At 50.9% G+C, this 12,461-nt stretch overlaps 1 protein-coding gene across 1 annotated transcript; it reads left to right on the top strand.

Moving 5' to 3' along the window:
• The first annotated feature begins 2,882 nt into the window (after positions 1-2,882).
• On the top strand, positions 2,883-12,397 carry MAD2L2 (mitotic arrest deficient 2 like 2). The gene is made up of 9 exons (XM_050931895.1): positions 2,883-2,982; positions 4,999-5,050; positions 5,744-5,862; positions 6,507-6,578; positions 8,042-8,142; positions 8,285-8,379; positions 9,277-9,350; positions 10,931-11,023; positions 11,799-12,397. The coding sequence occupies exons 2-9, from the start codon at positions 5,011-5,013 to the stop codon at positions 11,838-11,840; spliced, it is 636 nt and encodes a 211-aa protein (XP_050787852.1). The 5' UTR covers positions 2,883-2,982; positions 4,999-5,010; the 3' UTR covers positions 11,841-12,397.
• Positions 12,398-12,461: the final 64 nt, after the last annotated feature.

The following is a 12,461-nucleotide window of genomic DNA, read 5'->3' as shown; positions in this document are numbered from 1 at the left end:
GGTTGTGTGGCAACCCTGATCTGCAACGTCCTCATTGTTTTTGTGATTCAAATCTTAGCCACAACGTTCAGTGCACAGCTGGGTTTTTTGCATTCATTCATTTCAAAGGGTTCAGTTCTAATCCTGTTAAAATCAAGAGATGTTTTGCTATTGGCTTCGCTAGGAGCAGGACAGGGTCCAAAATGTGTGCACTGGGAGAGCTGAAGCTTGGCATGCAGAATCTGACACTGGTACTGCAAAGGCCTATTGCAAAAGACTTTAGATTTTACCAGGGCTGTGTCCCCCAATGCACACATTTTAAAACAGCATCAGAAAAGTCCCACTAGATCTCGAAGCTTTCCTCCTAGGCTTCTGCACCATCAGTGCTGTAGAAAAAGGGTCCAGTGCACAGATGTGGAGTATATGAAATTTGAAGTGACTGTGAAATTTAATGCTCCCATCAAACTAAATATGGTAGAGAAAATTTAGAAGGTGGAATGACTGAGTGAGATAGGAGAATCAATCTATCTAAGGTACTTCTACACGGTAGTATCCCGGGCTGCCCAGAGGATTCAGAGGGCCTGGGGTCTTTGGCGGCTGGGGGCGCCCGCCGCAGAATTGCCGCCAAAGACCCAGCACTTCAGCGGAAGGACCCCTTGCTGCCGAATTGCTGCTGGAGACCTGGAGCGGAAGAAACTCCAGGGGCCTGGGCCCCACGAGAGTTTTCCAGGGCCCCTGGAACGAGTGAAGGATCCTGCTCCACAGGCCCCCAAAACTCTGCAAATTGCCCCATTTGCCCTCCCCCCGGGCGGCACTGGTGGTATCTAAACACCTCACAATCTTTAATGCATTTATTCTCATAACACCACTATGAGCTAGGGAAGTGCTATTATCTCCACTTTACAGATGGGAAACTGAGGCACAGAGCTACTACAGTTGCTACGGCGGCACAACTACTGCAGTGCAGCTGTGCCAGTCTTGTGCTCAGGCTGCTGCACTAACCACTGGACCATCCTAGGGTGATTGGACTCTGACACCACCAAATTCATTGTGTGTGTGTGGGTGTGTAAATATATATATAATTTTTAATTCTCCATACCTGCGTTACTCATATCACTTTAGATTATTAAGAATGACAGAATCTGAAAAAAGCTTTTTTTAATGTTTGCATGTACATTTGGACAATGAAAATCACTGAAGTCAGTTTCTTTGTCTTTATTTATTATGTGTATATAGAGAATTTTGCTTTCTGGCTGTCAAGGAACGGCACAATGATGCCCAGTGTGGGCTGTAAACACCAAAGGGAATGTTTACTTGGTTTTTTTAAAAACATAGTGGAATTACTATAAATGCCTGGAGATATTTTTGTTGGTTACCGTCTTTTTTCAAACTGGTCTGAGAGTTTTTGACTTAAAGAAGCAGAATTTGGGGCCAACTTTGATCTAAAAGTGTCCCTCTAAGAGGGAGACTTTCAAAAGGAGGCTGGATAGCTATCTGTCTTGACCAGGAATTCTCAAACTTCATTGCACCGCGATCCTCTTCTGACAAAAAAAATTACTACATGACCCCAGGAGGAGGGGACTGAAACGTGAGCACTGATGCTCCAGGCAGGGAGGGCCTAAGCCCAAGGGCTTCAGCACTAGGTGGGGGGACTTGTAACCTGAGTGCTACCGCCCAGGGTTGAAGCTCTTGGGCTTCAGCCCCGGGCAGTGGGGCCTGGGCTTTAGCCCCAGGACCTAGCAAGTCTAACACTAGCTCTGGCATCGTGGGGTCATGACCCACTTTGAGGTCCCGACCCCCAGTTTGAGAACTGCTGGTTTAGACACAACAAAGCCTGCATCTAGATCAGTGGTTTTCAAGTACTGGGTCGCAGAATGCAAGGCACTGGGTCACCTTGCTCAGCACCCAGGGACCCTGGCGGCCGGTCAGTAAAAACGAGTGGTCCCTACCTGTTCTGACATCGTGCTGTGCCCCGGAAGCTGCCAGCAGCAGGTCCGGCTGGTAGGCAGGGGGCACCATGGACTCCAGGGGCTGCCCCCACCCTGAGCACCGGCTCCGTGCTCCCATTGGCTGGGAACTGGCCAGTGGGAGCTGGGGGGAAGGGGGGGGGAGATGGTGCCTGCGGGCGAGAGCCACGCAGAGCCGCCCGCGTACCTCTGCCTAGGAGCCAGTCCTGCTGGCCACTTCCAGGGTGCAGCGTAGTCCGCGGTGCCAGGACAAGCATTAAGCCTGGCTCTGCACCCCAGCTGTGCCGTTGACAGGGAGATGCCGGAGGTAAGCCCATGCCCCAATCCCTCCCCCAGCCCTGAACCCCCCAAACCCAAAGCCCCTTAAAGCACCCCAACCCTAAATTCCAGACTATGTCCCCCTCTCTGAGTGCAGCATTACACATAGGTATGGTGCTTAAAATGAGAAGAACCAAATCTCAGAGGAACTCACTGAAAGCCCTTGATCAAGTCACTCACTGCTTTCTGCCTCAGTTTCCCTACCTGTAAAATGAGACCATCCGATGAAGAGAAACATATTAGCGCTAAACTCAATTTTGAGCGTGTTACTGAGGAAAGGGCTCAGAAAGGTGTTTGTTTTTGAAGTGATTTTTGATCCCCACATCGTCCTCCCCCCGACTCCCCTTCGAAGGCCTGATTCAAAGCTCCATGACAGGCTCCCAGTCCCACTGGCTTTGGTTCAGGCCCTGCCTGTCCCGTGGGAACACACACTGCGGAGACCCTTTCTCTGAAGAGGAAGCAGGGACACTGCGTGGCCTCCCGCCCCCGCGGGACCCCCACCCGGAGATCCCCACACCAAGATCGTCAGAGGCCCCGGCTCCCCCCAGCGCCTGGGCGCTGCGCCCCGCCCTCCAGCTGTGCGCGGCTGGCGCAACCCGCGGGGCGCTAGGACCCGGCGGAAGGCAGCGGGCGGCGAGGCACGTCAAAGGGCCGCGCCGAGCGGACACCCCCAAGCCTGGCAACCGGGGCCCGGGTGGGGAGCGGCCACCGCCCCGCGGTAAGGGGGGGCACGGGGGGCGTCGCGTGCCCCGAGGGGGGGTGGCCCCGCGCGTGCCCCGAAAAGGGGGGGCTGGGGATGGTGGCCCCGCGCATACCCCGAAAGGCGGGGCTGGAATAGGGGTGGCCCCGCGCGTGCCCCGAAAAGGGGGGGCTGGGGATGGTGGCCCCGCGCGTGCCCCGAAAGGCGGGGCTGGAGGCATAGGGGAGGGGGGCCCTGAGTGCGCCCTAGACTGGGAGGGGGTGTTGGTGAGATCAGTCCTGCGTCTGCCCTGAAATGAGACCGGGGTGGCGGGTGCCCACATGAGACCCTGTTCCTGGAAGGTGCCAAATTTCTCACAGAACCTCCCCCCCCCCCCGCCGCAAGGTGCCAGAGCAGGGTGGGTCTGGGGGGTGAAGCAGCCACCTGCTGCCCTGGAGAAGCCCTACTGGGGGTGGGCTTGTGCCGTGGGAGTGAACCGATCACCACGGGTGAGAGGGGGGTGCCCTGCTGGATTCACGAGTGCCTGCCACCGATTGCCAAATCCAGGCTTGCTCAGGATCCTGTCTGGCCAATTGCCCTGAAAATGTAAAAAGAAATATCGGATGGTACCAAAATAAAGTAATAAGAGTGTCTCCATTGACAAGATGCTCAGGCTTTCCCCAGCTTCCAAAGAGCATCATTACCAATATACACAACCTCAATCCATTGGGGCCTCCCAGACCCATTGACAAGAGCCCTGCTGAGTGGATCAGTACATTTTCTATCCTATCTGCTGTAATCCGGGTACACACCTGGGGCCTGATGCAAACCCCACTGTAATGGATGGAAGGACTGATCTTAGTGGGTTCTGGGTCAGACCCACGGTCCCCCGTCCTCACCATAGTAAGCCATATCCTGGGGCAGTGGGAGGATTAGCTATTAAAAACAGTGGTCTTGTCCTGCAATTGTGCTCAGGTGGGTGCAGGTGTCTCTGTGTAGATTCATCTGCAGGATTAGGGTCTTTGTGAGAGGAAGGATGGTCTGAGGTTGAAGGTAAAAGCAGGAGACACTGGAGAGCTGAGTTCAATTCCCTGCTTTGCCACAGATTTCCTGTATGTCCTGGGGTGGAGGCCTAGATTTTATTTTTTTTTTAAAGGTATTTAGGTGTTGCTGCACTCAGTGACAGTCAGTGGAATTTAGGTTCTGAAGTACCTAAATCCCTTTTGGAAATGACATTTAGGCTTCTAAATCAGTTAGGCATTTCAACACCGAGGGCAGCCCTGCCTAAATACCTTCAAAATCTATGGCCTTAGTCTTTCTGTGCCTCAGTTCCCCAGATAATGGCACTTCCCTACCTCACAGGGTGTTGTGAAGATAAGTACATTAATAACTGTGAGGTGCTCAGCTACTGTCTAACAGAGGCCATATAAGTACCTCATATGGGAGGGGAGTTTGGTTTTATAAAACACTTTTTTCCACATCAATATAATTTTGTTGTTTGGCTTTAATCCTTCCCCTGTAGTGTCTGCAACTCAAACACTGCTGCATTTTGTTAGGGCAGGGGAACCAGAAAGGGAAATAGACAAAATTGTGAAAGTGACTAGCTTATTTTCACTGCCCAGGCTAATGCAAAAATCAAACAAAAACACCCCCCCAACAAACAAACACAAAACAAAATCACATATCCCAAAACATTAACAAACAAGAAACACTCCCACAAACAGCAGAAACCAGTACATTCAGATTTGCAATTTGAGGTGTTATCAAGAACACAAGGACAGATGTCATCTTACGCAAAATATGATTTGTTACCCACTATCCCTTTAACTGGGCTCCTGAGAGCCGATCTGTGAGCAACCCCGATGGCAATTCAAGTAGATGGGGCTATGCGGCATTTGAAAATCAGAACCCTTCATTGGTTTGTGTAATAGCAGTTAGTGTGTGCGCAAATACCTAGAGTGTGGAATTTTGCTGCGGGTATGGAGGTAATGGGGGAGAGGGATCTGAATGGTGCCATGAGCTGAGAGGAAAACTCCTTTCCCAATTCCTTCCCAGGTTACTGGAAAGATGACCACCCTCACCCGGCAGGATCTCAACTTTGGACAAGGTAGCATAGCGTGCTGCTCTCCAGAAGCTCATGAGGCTTCTTGCTGGCACAGGGAGTCCTGTGGAGATAGAGCTGGCTCTGCCTTGGTGTGTTGGTCTTCTACCCCTCAGCTACTGCTGCGAATGGGGTGAAACATGTACTGTACAGGGAAAATGGGACACCTTTATGCCTTGCTGGTGGGTTGTAGTATTGCAGGTCAGAGGTTATGATGACCACTGCACCGCTCTGTTATGAGCTTTGGAGCTCACAAGCTAAGCTGGGGTAGCTCTGGTCATACTTGGAAGTGAGACCTGTAAGGAGCGTTTATAATCCTGGTCAACTTGCATAATTATATTTTTACATGGGTATATCATGAAATTCTGCCTTCCTCCAGTTCACCTGCAGTTTCAATTGGATACAGGATTTTTCTTTACTTCCGGTCATAAATGGTTGTATAGTGTTGCTTTGGTGTTAAATAGTTAGCACATTCCACCCTAGAGGTGGTTGTATCTCAGTGGTGAATGCAGTGATCTCAAGGGTAAAACGCTTTGGGAGGACCGTCATGTCACCACAGTTCATAAAACAAGCAGTGTACGGATAAGATTATGATCATGGGCAACAGTTAACCAGGAGATTCCTGCAGCCAGGACATATTTGCTGGGTTTGTTTTTCTTTACCTGCTTTCCTCCACTTCCTCTTTCTTCTATTCTCCAGTGGTTGCAGATGTGCTCTCTGAGTTTCTTGAAGTGGCTGTTCATCTCATCCTTTATGTTAGAGAAGTTTACCCCATTGGGATCTTTCAGAAGAGGAAAAAATACAACGTACCAGTCCAGGTAGGTGTGTCTCCTGTAGCTCTGTGGCTATGAGGAAATACACAGTTAAGCAGGGAGCATGCTGTATGTTCAAAAGCACTACAGAAGAGGTAAGTATTATTATGAATGCTTAGGCTCAGGGAGGTGCTACTAGAATGGCATTTGTGGCCATCAATGAGATATTGGAGGTGCGTTTGTTCTGGCTGGTGCCCAGCTGAATTGTTTATATTTGAACAAATGCAAACCCTTAATTATTTTCAAAGTGAATTGAGTGGTCCTGAAAAGGGATGAATTAACAACTCTAGAGTTTGAAATGTTACACTTATGCACAGAACAGACAGATCACAGGCAACAGCAGTACAGATTTCCCCCATGCTGCCCCCACAATGTGCTGTAATCCTGGCTGGGAGAGACTGTCTCTAAGAAAGACCAGTTGTGAGGTAGACACTGGTTAAGTTTAGTGGTGTCTGCTGACAACTAGCCTATTTCCCATAAGCCACTGCACAGTTATCAGATGCCAGCAACTTCCAATCACTACTTACCTCTGCTGGATTTGAACTGGCAACCTAGTGGTAAAATATTCCATTACAGTAGCAACCCCCTGAGGCCCTGCAGCCCACCAGCCCTTCTGCTATTTGATCTGAGTTCTCATTCTGTTTGCACAGATGTCCTGTCATCCAGAGCTGAATCAGTACATCCAGGACACGTTGCATTGTGTGAAGCCACTGCTAGAGAAGGTGAGGCCATGCCAGAGACCCTCGTATGGGGCATACCCCCTGCCCCAACTGTGCTAGTCACAAATAGAGAACTTTTACAGAGATTTGTATAGAGCAGTGGTCCTCAAAATTTTCAGGATCACACTCCCCCTAACCGTGTCCGCACCTCCCTCCCCCCGCCCCAGCGGCTGGAGCCACAGCTCCTGGGGGAAGTGGGGAAAGGCGATAAGGGGTCCAAAGCTGGGGCTGGGAATGGAGCCACAGCCAGGGGCCGAGGTTGGGGTGAGGGCTGGGGCCGAAACCATGGCTGGGAGCGGGACGGGGGGCAGGGCCGCAGCGGAGCTGGGGGCAGAGCAGGGCTGGGTGGCATTCTCTTCCTGCCCCCCATGTGGGCTTGCCCAGGTCTGCTATTCTTTCCCCCTCCCCCCAGTTCCTCTGCACCCCCCTAGAAGGGATGCACCCCACAGTTTGAGGACCACTGGTATAGAGTTAGTGACCTAATCAGTTTCCCCACAACCAGGGTCCAGGTTTGGTGGTGGTCATTTATTCACATTGAAACAGGTAAAAGGACACCAGCAGACTGCTAACTAATATATATGTGTCCTTAACTATGGTATGTTACAAATGATTAAAATTGAAACACTTAAAAATAAGGCTTATAAATCCTGAAGACACTGAGTCACTAGTAACTTTACTCACGTGAGCAGCCTTATGGAAGTCAGGGAGACTATTAATGCAAGCAAAATTAGACACCCGCTTACGGCTCCAATCCGGCAGTGAGGTCTGGCTGTGCAGAGCTCATTGCCGTAGGCTGTTTATTACTCTTCGCAGTTTGGCATTGCTCTCCGTTTGGAGGATTGAAAGGGCAGTTTCACTTGCTAGTTAATTTTCATCAATTTCACTTCTGAGCATTAGCCATAAAGCTGCAGTGGTTGGTTGCCAACACCACATGGTTTATTATTTTTCAGCACTCTTTCCACTGTAACTCAATAGATAATAGTCTGTTGGCTTTAGGATTTTTAAACGCTTATTTTTATATAATCTAAATTGTGGAACCAAACTTGCCTTACTGGTGCTGTGAGTGTGAACTGTCCTCTGCCTTGTATTGTCCCTGGGTTGGGAGTATATATTGTGAGCCTCGTGTCTAATCCTTGGGGAGGTGGAAGCCTATGATGGCTGCACGTTGCCTCTCCATGTAGCAGTAGCTAGAGAGGGAAATGTCCGTTGTGGTGGACTGCAGCTCCCTACAAGTCTTGGAGGTATTCCCCCAACAGGGATCTCGTATCCAATAATAAACTGGTAGGGCATTGATTGTAGCTAGAGCAATCCAGCAGCCTTTCTAAAGCACTGGGAAAACACTGAAGTGATGTGGGGCTAGAGCAGATAAGCATGTTCCTGATTCATAGGGAGCATCAGAGACAGGGGGAGCAGAGGAAAAGGGGTGATCTGGCAGAGAGCTCCTGACTGGGTGTCTGTGCTTGCAGAATGACGTGGAGAAGGTGGTGGTAGTAATCCTGGATAAAGAGCACCATCCAGTGGAGAGATTTGTCTTTGAGATCACTCAGCCACCTCTACTTTCCATCAGGTAAAGGTTCCCTCCTCCCAGCCCAGTGCAGCCAGTGCCTGCTTCCCTCTCCTTGTGTTCGACTTTGGGAGCTGATATTGGATACAACTACCCTTCCCTCTGGGCCAGGGAGTTCCCCTAATGATCTCTGTCTCCTCCCCAGCTCAGACTCGCTGCTGTCCCACGTGGAGCAGTTGCTCCGTGCCTTCATCCTGAAGATTAGCGTGTGTGATGCCGTGCTAGACAACAACCCCCCTGGTAGGACTGAAAGCCTCCTCTTCTACAGGTTGGGCTCTAACTGCTGCTCCAGTGACAGCCTCACTGCCTGATTTTACATACTGCTCTTTGTGTAAGGGGTCGTAAAATGTCCTTCCTGGACAAACACACTAGAGAGAAGTAATAAAGAGTCCTGTGGCACCTTATAGACTAATAGATGAATTGGAGCATGAGCTTTCGTGGGTGAATATCCACTTCGTCGCTCCAATACATCTGTTAGTCTACAAGGTGCCACAGGACTCTCTCTTGCTTTTTACAGATCCAGACTAACACAGCTACACCTCTGATCCTTGACACTAGAGAGAGTTTGTTTTGCACAGCTGGGCTCACTGTCACTCAGACAGGCAAAAATGGAGATTAAAAAAAAGTACAGGGGATTTAATCCCCAAACGATCACAGGGCATGGTGCATATTAGACGTATGCAGCATCACTGAAGTGCAACCATCTCTGAGGTGGAAGGCAGCAGCCAACAGGTAAAGAGCATCTCGCTCAAGAGGTGAAGGTAGAAATAAAATGTTGATCATGAGCACTGGAGCAGAATCCAAATCAAATAAAAGGTGCCCTGGGCCAGTTGCATCAGGGGCCTGGAGTTGGCGACAGGTTTACAGGAGAGGGGAAGGTGGAGACCGTGGAGAAGTCCACAGTTTCTGAAGTGGTGCTAAGGAGAGCGCTAGCAAAGTCAGAGAGATCAGAAAATGACAGATTACTTCCCCAGTCCCTTTTGGAAAGGAACATGTCTTGGTATTTACTTAGCTGTGGATGAAACATGCAGAGAAGCTAGCTCTGTCCGGGCACTGCCCAGATCATACCCTGATCCCTGTTCCCTCTGGCCATCTGATTACAGTGCCTTCCTCTCATCCCTGCCCCATCCCTTCTAGGCTGCACCTTCACTGTCCTGGTTCATACACGGGAGGCTGCCACGCGAAACATGGAGAAGATCCAGGTGATAAAGGTAGGTGATGCCTCTGTCTGCTTGTTGCTTGCAGTGAGCTGCATGGTAAAGGATGGAAGTGAATTAAGGTGCTGCAGCTTTGGATTCTCCTTTCATCAGTGGGATTTTATTATCATTCCCTGGAAGGACTGGGCCACAGAAATTCCTGATGTCTCGAAGAGCTCTCCAAAGACCTCTCCTTAACAAGGAGGGTGTGAAGTTTTGCACTGGGAATGTACATGCAGTGTTGCAGGTGTCTGGCCCTTTGAGGGGCATTGGGCCCAGCCTCGCCTGCGACTGATCAGGTGATTATAAAAGCTAACAAGTAGCCCAGCTGGGAGAGCTGCAGAGAGCAGGAAGGCTCCTTTTGGAGATCCTTGGACTAGGGCTAGAAAGCAATTTGGCTCCTGAGGTGGGACCTAGAGCAGAGGTTCTCAAACTTCATTACACTGCGACCCCCTTTTGACAACAAAAATTACTACATGGCCCCAGGAGGGGGGACTGAAGGCTGAGCCTGCCCCATCCCTGCCACCATGGATTTGGGGGCCAAAGGCTTCAGCCCCAGGCAGGGAGCCTGTAATCTCAGCCCCACTGCCCAAGGCTGAACCCTCAGGCTTGGGCCCCAGACAGTGGGGCGTAGGCTTTGGCCCCTGGCCCCAGCAAATCTAAAGTAGCCCTGCCGACCCCCTAGTTTGAGAACCGCTGCCCTAGAGCAAGCTAGATCCCAGGCAGATGGCCTGTAGGAAGATTGGGGAAGAGCCGCCAGGAGCGAGGCCAGACTGGCAGCCCCTGGGTCAGGGGAAGGGACTAGTTTGCAATGTGGAATTTGATATTAGTTTTACATGAGACAACTCAAGCTGAAACCCTGCGAAGAAGGGCCTGAACCAGACAGCAGGCTGAGTGGACAGGCCAGCAGCCTATGTGCATGTTAGCCAGTACATACTCACAACATCCCCCTGGGGAGATGGCTTACCTGTCTTCCAGATGGGCAAGTCACTAATCTTGTGAGGTGCTGAGCCCCCTTTCCCCTATGGGATACGTAACCCACTTTGAGTTCTTCTGCTTAGCCCCAGGGCAGAGGTAAGGTCTGCAAGTGGAGGTCAGGGGAGGGAATTGGAGGAGGAGATTGAGGTCTCTGGGTGCATAGGGTAATGAGCCCTTAGTAATCAAAGACCTTGGCTCAGGCTCTGCTGGTAAACCCTGGCTGAGGGATGGGCGGGGTGGGCATTGTCAGTGTGTGGATTAGCAAGACTTTCTGGTATAAACCACTCTTTAAAGCTGGGAGCTCCCTGCTAACTTCCCAGCCAGGCATGTGCTCTGCCTCTACTCCTCCCCTAGCCTGATCTATGGTCCCCCTCAAATCCTCATGTTCACGGCCCCATCCCCATTCCCTCCTTACTCCTTTGCCATAGACCCAATGACTGGGAAGGGGTGGGGGGAGCACTTGTGGGGTGCAGAAGGCCGGAGGGAGGGGCAGTAGTGGGTCCCTGCCACCTCCACCCAATGCTGCTCCCATTTCCAGCCCTCTGAGCCAAGAAAGGGAGGGTGCTTTCTGCAGTTCATTCCTCCTGTTCTGAGGAAGCCTCTATTCCTGCCGCCAGGATTTCCCATGGATCCTGGCAGATGAGCAGGATGTGCACATGCATGACCCCCGGCTAATCCCCCTGAAGACCATGACCTCGGATATCTTAAAGGTGAGAAGAGCGCTTCAGCCCAGGCTGGCATGGTACTTCAATCTATGCAGATTCCCCAGAGTGAGGGAAATCTGGCTCCCACTTCATCTACGGGCAACGGCTTAACACTGCTGTGAAGTATCTTACCCCAGCAGGAGCTGCTGACACAGGAGGCGGGTACTAATGAGTGCACTGAGCCCAGGCAAGCTTGGGAGGGAAGGACCTTCCTCATCTCAAGTATGAAACCTGTCTGAGGCAGGATGCACTGGCCCTATTATCCCATCACCAGTAAGTTCAGCCTGGCTCAGACCATCTACGTGTTACAGGGGCTGGGGAGTGAAGTGCCCAACGGGCAAGCCAAAGAACACCCCACTCTGCTCGTCAGAGGCGAGAGGCGCCACAGCACAGCCACTGCTGGAGGGCTGGGTTGTAGCTCCCATCTGTCAGAGCTGTTGGATTGTAACCGCTGCCCACTAACAGTCTGATTGTGAGCGGCTGAGCACCTCGTGGAAGTGTGCCAAGCACCCTGAATTCCCCTTGGGAACTGTGCTCTTAAAGGACTGGGCCCTAGAGCAAGAATATATCCCTGGACTGAATCCTTAGCTTTTTGGTGCTGCTCCACAGCACCAGTTTACATCACCTCATGCAAATAGACTCTGATCACAGGTGCAACCTACGGAGAAGACCCAAGCTGATTAAGTCTGGTTTCCCCTGTCTACAGTACATTCCCCTAAGAAGGTATTAAGCCAGTACTGCAGGGTTACCTGTCTGAATCCCTTCTGTTACTCTTTTCTAGATGCAGCTTTATGTAGAAGAAAGAGCTCACAAAGGTACCTGATGCCGACTCTTCCCATCAACTTCAACCGTGTCCAAGGCTCAGATCTTCCAGAAGAATCCAGTGTCTTCTAGGGGGACGCAGCGTATCCTGTTAACGGGTGCTTCTTCAGTTGGCCTCCTGAGCGACTTAATGTCCATTAAGCAGCTCCCGATGGCCATGCTGCCTATGGATTTAAAGTGCTCTTACCGCTATACATAGTGTGTGTGTGTGTGTGTGTGTGTAGATTGTTACAGCAAATCCTCAGATGCATGGTGTGAGGGATGTAATGTAAACTGCAAGTGGGAATCAGTACTTCTCTCTTGCTCTTTCTGATCCTAATTTAAGCCTTTAGCGGGCAGCTCAGTTGCATATTGGTACTTTATGTGAATGTCTATTTTGTGTACGTACCTCTGAGCATCCAGCTGGATAACTTGGCCGTGTTCTGTTGGAAACCTAGCTCGTGTGACTCCACCGAACTTGCCAGACTTACAGCAGGGATGAGTGGGGCCTTATCTACAATGTGTGTCCACTGTGAGTGAGCTGTAGTGTTATCAATAAATACTGAGTGAGTTCTGCCATCGTGGAGGTAGGCTGCATTGTGTCAAAGGCAGCTTCCCCCAGTGTGGTAGATGCACAGGCCTG

The sequence above is a fragment of the Gopherus flavomarginatus genome, chromosome 21 (assembly GCF_025201925.1).
Source record: "Gopherus flavomarginatus isolate rGopFla2 chromosome 21, rGopFla2.mat.asm, whole genome shotgun sequence".
Lineage (NCBI taxonomy): Eukaryota > Metazoa > Chordata > Testudines > Testudinidae > Gopherus > Gopherus flavomarginatus.
This window is presented reverse-complemented; position numbering and strand designations above follow the sequence as displayed.

What these genes read in the sequence shown, in the direction of transcription:
- MAD2L2 (XM_050931895.1), top strand. Translation starts at nt 5,011, where the DNA reads ATGACCACCCTCACCCGGCAGGATCTCAACTTTGGACAAG. An exon ending in CCACCTCTACTTTCCATCAG is followed by an intron (nt 8,143 to 8,284) that starts GTAAAGGTTCCC and finishes TCTCCTCCCCAG; the next exon opens with CTCAGACTCGCTGCTGTCCC. An exon ending in TGACCTCGGATATCTTAAAG is followed by an intron (nt 11,024 to 11,798) that starts GTGAGAAGAGCG and finishes ACTCTTTTCTAG; the next exon opens with ATGCAGCTTTATGTAGAAGA.